Source organism: Octodon degus, unplaced genomic scaffold (assembly GCF_000260255.1).
Source record: "Octodon degus isolate 3935 unplaced genomic scaffold, OctDeg1.0 scaffold00032, whole genome shotgun sequence".
Taxonomy (NCBI): domain Eukaryota; kingdom Metazoa; phylum Chordata; class Mammalia; order Rodentia; family Octodontidae; genus Octodon; species Octodon degus.
The window spans coordinates 15,902,534-15,912,323 of NW_004524608.1; the positions used below are offsets into that span (position 1 = coordinate 15,902,534).

The 9,790-nt window shown below is 34.7% G+C and overlaps 1 protein-coding gene across 3 annotated transcripts in view; it reads left to right on the top strand.

Moving 5' to 3' along the window:
* The window catches only part of Acvr1c (activin A receptor type 1C), a 116,483-nt gene extending 107,457 nt beyond the window's left edge, over positions 1 to 9,026 (top strand). For all 3 annotated transcript variants that reach the window (XM_004629906.1, XM_004629907.1, XM_004629908.1), the window contains one exon: positions 8,747 to 9,026. In XM_004629906.1, coding sequence (XP_004629963.1) covers positions 8,747 to 8,872 — 126 coding nt within the window. In that variant the 3' untranslated portion in view covers positions 8,873 to 9,026. The remainder of the gene's footprint in view (positions 1 to 8,746) is intronic.
* The last annotated feature ends 764 nt before the right edge of the window (positions 9,027 to 9,790 follow it).

The window sequence follows — 9,790 nt, forward strand, 5'->3', positions numbered from 1 at the left end:
TTTTTTTTGATGTTATGGTTAAAGGTTTGGTTTCCTTAGTATATGTTCATTGTCGGTATACAAAACTGTTTTTAGAGTGTTGTTGATTATATCTTGCTATGTTGCTGAATTTGGTGATTAAATCTAAAAACTCTTGGTGGAGTTCTTGGGGCCCTCTCTGTAGAGTATCATGTCATCTGCAAATAATGATATTGTCACTTCTTCCCTTTCCAATCATTATTCCTTTTATTTCTCTCTCTTCTATAATTTCTGTATATAATGATTCTAGAACTATATTGAATAGGAGTGGAGACAGTGGACATCCTTGTCTTTTTCCTGATTTTAAAGTAAAGGCCTTCAGTTTTTGCCCATTTAGTATTATGTTGGCTGTTGGTTTCTCATGGATGGCTTTGATCGGGTTGAAATATAGACCATCTATTTGAAATCTCTGTAGGGTTTTTTTTTCATGAATGAGGGTTGGTCTTTATTAAAAGTTTTTTTCTGCATCTGTTGAGATGCTCGTGTTGTTTTTGTTCTTGGTTCTATTGATGTGGTGTATTACATTTATGCATTTGTTTATGTTGAACCATCCCTACATTCCAGTAATGAATCCCAATTAGTCATGATGTACAGTGTTCTTGAAGACTTGCTGCATTCTGTTTGCTACTAGTTCATTAAGAATTTTTGCATCTATTCATTAGAGAGATTGGTCTGTAGCTCTCTTTCTTAAAAAGTGGGCTCTTTCTCTGGTTTTGGAATCACTGTATAAAGGAATGAGTTTGGGAGAATTGCTTCCCTTTCAATTTCATTTGAGTTCAACAAAAGTTGGCATTAAATCTTTTCTACATTTCTTATAGAATTCTGCTGTAAATCCATCGGGACCTGGTCTTTTCTTTGTTCGTAGGATTTTTATTAAATTTTCAATTTTGTTTCTTGTTATTGAGTCATTCATTGCTTGTATATCTTCTTGACTCAGATTTGGTATTTCATATGTATCTAGGAAACTGTCCATTCCTTTTGTGTTTTCTATCTTGTGAGAGTAAGGATTTAGGAAGTAGGTATTGATGATCTTCTGAATTTCTCTAAGGTTTGTAGTGATATCGTCCTTTTCATTCTGTATTGCATGAATTTGTTTTTTTTTTTAATTAGATTGGCTAGGGGTTTATAAATTTCATTTAATCTTTCAAAAAGCCAACTGTTTGATTCATTTATTCTTTGTATTGTTTTCTTCATCCCCAGTGCATTAATTTCTTCTCTAATCTTTATAATTTCCTGCCTTCTTTCAGCTTTGGGCTTGACTTGCTCTTCTTTTATTAGGAGCCTGAGATAAAGAATTAGATAATTTATTTGGGCTTGTTCTGTTTTCCTAATGTGAGAATGTACTACGATAAATTTTCCTCTTAAGATAGCTTTCATTTCATCCCAGTTTTCGGTAAGTTGTTTCTGCGTTTTCATTTGATTTTCAATAGTTTTAAATTTCTTCTTTAATTTCATCAGTGTCCCACTAGCTGTTTAGCAGGTTGTTATTGAATTCCCATGTGTTTATGGTATTTTTGTAGTTTCTTTTTTCAATAATTTCCAGTTTTATCACAGTGTGATCAGGTAATATGCATGGGATAATTTCAGTTCCTTTGCATTTACTTAAGAGTTCTCTGTATGCTAGTATTGATAGGCTATGGCCCTAGTATGAATTGACAAATAACTATGGTGATCATCTAATATGGCTGAAGCCCATAGAACAACAGCTTATCTTCCCAGAGACCACCTCTCCCCCTTCTCCAGCTCTGTCCAGGGTGCAATTTCTTTTCACCTTTCCCGCCACCTCAGGGAGGGCCCCAGTCAGCTTCTCAGGTGTACCTAAACATCCCCCTCACACCCCACCCCCAGCAAAAGGCCATAAAAGCCTCAGCCTCCCTTTGTTCTAATCCAGAGAATTCCTTATCCTCCCCAAATTCTCTCCATGTCCTCCACGATAATAAAGTCCCTTTCCCTTTATAATAAATTCCCTTTTCCTTTTTCCTTCTGCCTATTTCTCTGCTGTGACAGTCAAAAACCTATCAGTATATGGTCTGTTTTGGAGAATGTCCCATATGCTGCTGAGAAGACTGTATTCTGGGTGAAACACTCTGGAAACATCTACCAAGTTTATTTTTTCCTAAATGTGGTTTAGTTCTGTTATTTCTTTGCTGATGTTTTGCCTAGTTGATCTATCTCTTTGTGACAGTGGTGTATTAAAGTGCCCCATTACAAATTGCTCATTTGATTTTTCATGTCTGGTAAAATTTGTCTTACGTAGGTGAGTGCACCTACATTGGATACATATATAACTATAATTGTTATCTCTTCCTCTAGCATTTTACCATAATAAGTATGTAGTGACCTTCTTTATCTCTTTGAATGATTTTTGGTTTGAAGTTGATATTGTCAGCAAACAGGATAGTTGCCCCTGCTTTTTTCTGATTTCCTCCGGCATGGAGGATTATTTTCCATCCTTTGACTTTCAGTCTGAGTTTACTGTTGAGTTAAATGTTTCTTGTATGTAGTATATTGTTGGATTTTGTTTCTTAATCCTACTCTGCTAGTCTGTTTCTTTTAATTGGTGAATTGAGGCTGTTTACCTTCATGGTTATAACTGGTACATATTGGCTTATCTTTGTCATGTTATATTCCTTTTATAAGTTCTGTACTTTTTCCATCTTTTTAATTATTTTCTCTGTTTGGTGGTTCTTTTCTGTTGTTCTTGAAGCTGTGATCACTTCTGTCTCTTTCTGGAATGTCTGTCAGTACTCTTTGTAGGGTTGGTTTGATGGTCATGAATTTCTTCAATTGTTCTTTATGGTAGAAGAACCTCATTTTGCCATTGAATTTGGTAGATAGTTTTGTAGGGTATATCTATCTTGGTTGGAAGTGATTTTCTTTCAGGACCTGAAATGCTTCACTCCATACTCTTCTGGATTTTACTGTTTGTATTGAGAAATCTACCATGATTCTGATGGGCTTTCCATTGTGGATAATCTGTTTCTTCTCTCTAGCAACTTTTAGTATTCCATTCTTTTGATGAATTTCTGAGATCTTGATTATTAGGTGTCTAGCTGTAGATTTATTGTGATTATGGCTGTGTGGAGTTTCATATTCCTCACTTACCTGTATGTCAATTTCTTTTCTGATGTTTGTGAAATTTTGTGCTAGTACTTCTGCAGATAATCTTTTTGTTTTTGTGCTGTCTCCCGCTGCTTCATTGATATCTTATGTTTTTGTTTTTGTTTGCATCATCTTGAAGCTCATGAATTTTTATTTCTTATTTCCTTTCTGGTTTTTTTTTTTTTTTTTTTCTGAACTCATGACATTTTAAATAATCTTGTTGGGCTCTTTGTTTTTTTTGGTGGAACCAGGAATTGAACTCAGACTCTAGCGCTTGCCAGGGAAGTGCTTATTCCACTGAGCCATCTCCCCGGCCCTTCCTTTTTGTTTTAAGAGATCTTTTCTTTCACATTCCTTAATTGCAACACTGTATTTGAGGTCTGAAAGTTTATCTTCAGTTTCATTCTAGTGAATTTTGCCAGCTTTCAATGGCACTCTTAATTTTCTGGGCATTTGTTTGAATCTGTTTCATGCATTCTATTTCTTTCCTGTATTGTTTATTCAGTGTTTGTATCATTTTTCTATTCTTCTCTATTTTTGTATCTATGTCTTATTTAGCTATGCTGAGCAATTCTTTAACCATTGTTGTCATCTCTTGTTTGACCTGCGCAATTATTTCTGATCTTATTTATTCTATAGCCTGATGGTCTTGTTTCTTTATTTCAGTTACTATCATTTCAGAAATTTCAGGTGTGTAATTTCCAAGTTCTTGTATATCTTTGTCACCTGGCTTTGTTCTGGGTGGCCTAGAAGATTGGGGTTGCCTTTTGCTCCTGCGTTTTGGCAGTTTTGAAGCTCACAGTAACCACCTTGACAGAGTCCCACAGGCTGCCTAGTCTGCCAAAGTTCTTAAATGGCTCCAAGAAAGCTCCTTGCTTGCTCATGCTGGGCCCACAGATTGCAGCTGTCCAGCATTCTGCAGGCCACTCACAGTCCACCTGAGTTCTTAAAAATTTGGGCTGGCACCAGCAGAAGCTGCACACCTGCATACTGGGGGATAAGGAAGGTCAGAGCTTACCAAAGTTCCACAGGCTGCCTAGAATCTGCCAGAGTTTTTAAATGGCCTATAATCTGTTTTCATTGTTATTTAACACCCCATTATAGAACCACAGCAAAATATAGTTACCCATTCTACTATTGGCATCATATATGTGAATTAGAGTTATTCTAAAAAATTATGATGCTATATGTAATTATGTATGGGAAATATTTTAGGTATATAGCTATTGCTTTTATGGAGATGTCCATAGAGATCGTTATAGTTCCATATAATAAGTGTCCTGGGACCAGTCCTCATGCTATTTCCTTCTTATTGCAGTTTTTAGAACTGCAATAATATAATGTTTCTGAAAGTAATGACAGTGAGTATCCTTGTTTTTTTCTTAAAATTTTATTTTTCACTTCTGAGTGTGATACATGATATATATCACTGTATATATGTTTATGTATATATATTTGTGTATATATAATTGTGTATATATATAATTCATTTAAAATTTATTTATTTATTTTTTCCATAATTTTATTTTATTTTATTTTTTTTCATAATTTTATTGATAAACAAATAGCAATGAGACATTTTCAAATCAAATTGGTAGGACAGCTTGAATAATTAACACATTACGTACATTCTTCCTAGTGGTTAATTGCTGTACAAGGTGCGGACATGATATCCTATCTACAAACACCATTAGGACAAATCACTCTATTCCTTAAGAGAATGTAACTATATATCTATCCTAACCACTTTGAATACACAGATACAAAATGGACATTCATCTGTATACCCTTTTTTTGTTAAGTTCCATTATTTGAATATTATAGGTGTGTTAACTCAGCAGAATAATCCAAAAGAGTTCAGCAGTCCATAACAGTATTGGGTCTTCTGCTTCACTGGCAATGTCAGAAATTGTTGACCTGAGTCCCCTACAGCTCAGCATAACAGCATGGCTTTACTTCTTATATTTTGTTTTTATACTTTTCTTCTGAGTGGTTAAGACCAAGGAAAGCAGGACCTATGCAACAAGAGTTGTAGCTTTTGGGTCTGATAAGGTTAGTGAAATCCCCTCAGGATTTATCCTCAGATCCTGTACCTCAGAATGTTTGTCAATGTCAGCCATGTGGACGAGTCACAGCCATTGCTTGGCCAATGTGCTCTCTGTGAAAGCTGAGACAATGTTTTCTCTCCATGTGACTCTCCTTAGGCACACTCTACATCATCGATCACTTTCCTCTTTGGCCCCATAATCTCCTTGATCAGAAAATTTGGGACACTGCCGAGTTACATGATGTTACAATACAAGTTCTCATATGTCCTGGGTCTTAATTGGCCTTGGAAGGCTAGGGCCAAAATGATGGCTTTCCATGCAGCCCTCCTTTTCCTCTAATTTTGGTCTGCAAACTTAGGTTGTTAACCATCCAGAAGACAAGCTTATTGTCATTACCATACAACTTAGGCTGTTAAGCTTAACCTCACTATCTGTCTGCATATCAAGCATCTTAGGCATAAGATGGAACAGGTATTTTTCATCAAGTATTGATATGTTGAACTTTAAGTCCCTACGGAATATGATAAAAAACATTTAAAATTTAAAATATATTTTAAAAATAGGCATAAAGAATTAGATACTTCTTATGTTCATACATAAGTCCAAAAATCTCACCATATACAATGAAGCAGGACAGTCCCACAGTATTCCTTTTTCTGTCTTTTGCTTTCATTCACCACCCCCTTTTTTTTGAACAACCATCTACCCGAGAGACTTCATAGCAGCAACTGGCATGTCATGACAAGCAGCCCGTATTCAGAGGACCAGAATGACAGGCACTCCAAGCATGAAACTACTATTGCAGACTATTTTTTTTTTGTTCTAAAACATTAGAAAAAAATTTGAGTTTGGTTTTAATAATGACTTGGTCCCTGTTGATGACATGATGTTATGTCACGCTTTAGTCTTTTAATGAAATACATTCCATTCATAGGTTACTACTGTTAAACCAATCATGTATTTCTATAATGTACCCCATGTAGTCTTTTTCTGTATGAGCAATTTTTTTTAATGTATTTAGTACAGAGTCTATAGGGTCTACAGGACTCACCACATAGATTGGACTCATAGTTATTTTCCTGTTCTCAGCCTTCCACTTGCTGGGATTACAGGTGTGTGCCACCATGCTCAGTCTCAATTGTCCTCTCAGCACTCCCCAGGGTTGCGGCTGGCACAGCATGCCAGGGATCGAACCTCAGCCACTGCATTCTGCCTAAGCAGGCACTTTAGCCCGCTGAGCTATCTCACTGGCCCTGTGTGAGCAATTTTGTGTATTGCTAATCCATGTAATTTTAAAATTATTTATATTGTTTTAGATTAGTCTTTTGTATTAGATATTATCATTTATTCAGTAGTTCTTCCAGAGCTTTCTTCTAAAATTATCTTCTGGCTTTCTGAAATACATCCTTTAGCCGTTTTATTTTCCCTAGGTGATAGCATAGTGTTTTTAAATTTTCCAGTTTGGCTTGTCCAAAACTGTCTTAATTTTGTCCTCCGTCTTGAACCAATTTAGGCATACAAATTTGAATTATCTATTTTATTAGCTATTTTCCATAAATACCTAAAAGTTGCTGTTCCATTGTCATCAGATTTCTAATTTGTTCTTCAGATATCAGAGATTATCAATTTGTTTTTGTTTTATTTCTGATGGCTGCTAAGAACTTCTTTGTGTCTTTAGTGTTCTTCAGTTTCTCTGTTTTGAGTGGAATTTATATTATTGCTAATGGTAAGAATTTGTGTCATTCCTCAGTTCTCAAAAATTCTGAAATATTTGTTTGTTTGTCTTTTTATAACAGGGTTTTCACTATGCAGTGCAGGCTAGCCTTGAATTCACTCTGTAGCTCAGCCTGGCCTTGAACTTTCAGGGATTCCCCTTGCCTCAGCCTCTCAGCTGCTGGGATTATAGGTGTGCAACACCACATCCAGCAATTCTAAAATATTATGTTTAATTCTTATTGTCTCTAGTGCTCACTTTTGGACAGTGCATTGGATTCATATTCAACTTTTCATTCTACTTAGCTTGTTTTTTATTTTCTCATATTTATGTATTTATGTTTTATCTATTGACATTAGCATCCAGTTCTTTAATTGTCTTCAGATGTATCTAATCTGCTGTTTGGTTTATCCATTGAATACTTTGTTAAATTTTTCTTATCAAGAAATTTTATAATTACTTTAAAAATATTCTTTTATTCATATTTGGAATTTTCCTTTTCAAGCTATATTTTATGTACTCACTTTATACCATTTAATTATGACATCTGATTTATGGATCTGCTGTTGGTTGTTGTCTCAATTTGCTCTGTGTATACAATCTTGTTTTTTCTTGTATTTGTGGACTTTCCCTATGAGCTCAGCTTAACTGCAGTGTTTAGAATCATGAATGTGATTTTTTTCTTTGTCAAAAGTTAAGACTGACTTAAGCAATTTCTCTTAAAGACTTTCTTTCTAGGACACATTCATCCTAAAATTGGATGTTTTAAGAATCTTTGACGTTTCCTTTCGGCTGGTTTTCCTGTCTTGCACATGTATGCCATCAGTTGTGAAGTTCTAATCTAGGCTATGAAATCTGCAGATGCCATAGAGCAGCTACCTGCTTTCGCGATTCCTCTGTCTGTGGTTTTATTTATTCATGTTGTTTCCCTAAGTAATGATCTTCTTTGTAAGTTTATTTGTGCTTACTGTTAAAATTAATATTTTTGATATTTACACTTGGATCACTATTTTTATTATGGTATAGTTGACATACAGTAAAAACCATATCCTTTCATCAACAGCTTCATAGACTTTTTTCATTCATATGCACATGTACCTACCACTTGCTTAGATCAGGACACAGAATTTGCCAACCCCTTCTATGTCCCTTCATGTTTTTCACGATTCTTTCTTAGAAGATTTTAAAGAATCTATTCTGCCACATTCTTAGACATCAATGACTTGAGTTTTCTTTTCTTTTTAAAAATAATTTTATTGAGAAACAAACAGCAGTGAGACAGTTTCAAAACCGATTAGTAGGACAGTTTCAATAATTAATACATTGCATATTGTTTTCTTCTTAGTGGTTACTCATAGTACAAGATGCAGACATGATATCCTGTCCAAGCACTATTAGTATAAATCTTTCTTCTCATTGAATTAAGAGAAAGTAGCTGAATATCTCTCCTAACTATTTTGAATATACAGATACAAGATGGTCCTTCATTTGTATCCCCCTTTTTTGTTTAGTTTTGTCAGAGAAGGGTATTTTATTGTCATTTAAATATTGTAGATACATGAATTTAGCAAAATATTCTGATACAGTCCAGTAGTCCATAATAGTAGTGGGTTTTCCATAGAACTGGCAATGAATGACCTGAGTTTTCAATTAAGATAGTCTCTATGAGGTTAATATTTTGGTGTTTTGAGAGAATTTTTGAACTTTGATCTCAATCTCTTCACATTTTTTAAATTGTCGTTGTTTTTTTTTTTTTTTGGTTAAATTTGGGATTTATTACTGGCTTTGTGATCTTGCTTCTTTTATATTCAGTTTGCACAAGTAGCTAATTTTTTTTTTCTTTTCATTTTTCTCTCTCTTAAAGGCACTCCGCGTCATGGGGAGGATCATGCGTGAGTGTTGGTATGCCAATGGGGCGGCACGCCTGACTGCCCTTCGGATTAAGAAGACTATTTTTCAACTTTGTGGCAAAGAAGATTGCAAAGCTTGATGAGCATCCTGCCACAAAGAAATATCCCACAGCTTTCTTGTTTTTCCTCTTTATGTAAATGTGTTTGCCATTTTCTTTCTCTTTTGTTCTTTTGGTTCTACCTCAATGACAGTGCAGTACAGTATTTCAGGGCCCAAGGGCAGTATGAAAAGATGCCTGGGCAGAAGCCAACTGGACCCCTCCTTCCTGTCTTTATATTTATTTTGAAAAACCACACAAACTCATTGTTTTATTTAATGAGAAAAATATTATAAAAGTAAAATAAGCTATACAAAAATAAGTTATTAAGATTTTGTTACTTGAACCAATAGCACATGAATGAATAGAAAACAATGTAAAATATATTTTCCTGAGAAGAAAAAATTATTAAAAATGTGAACTAGAGCATATTATAGATACATATCTCTTTAGATCATATAATTTATGGTTTTCCCTGTTAAAATTAGTAATATTATTTAAAATATAAATCATGCTGTGAATTTTAATATATAAAACATTTAGTAATGGAGCTTCTCTGTGCAATATGGAAGTGGGTTCAGAGTCCCACTTGCTTGGTCTCTCTTCTCCATTCCCCTATGCCTCATTCTCCACAACCACAACAGTCCATAAAGCAAATAGCTTGAAAGCCACTAAACTTATTACTTTTTCTTATGTAAGAAGAGACACCTGACATCTTGAAATACTAAGAAAAGTACTGAAGTCATTTAGCTAATGGCACAGTTGGCAATGGCCCAGATCTTGTGACAATCAACACTGAAGCGTTAGCCAGCCTCCTGCTTTGTTTTGATTCCCATAGTACTTTTCTCCTTATGCAGAAACATCTTTCACTATATTTATTGTTTAGTCATATAGAAAAATACATTGAATTATTTTAGAGAATTATGATCGACCTGCATGAAATTTTAGAGAAGCACATCT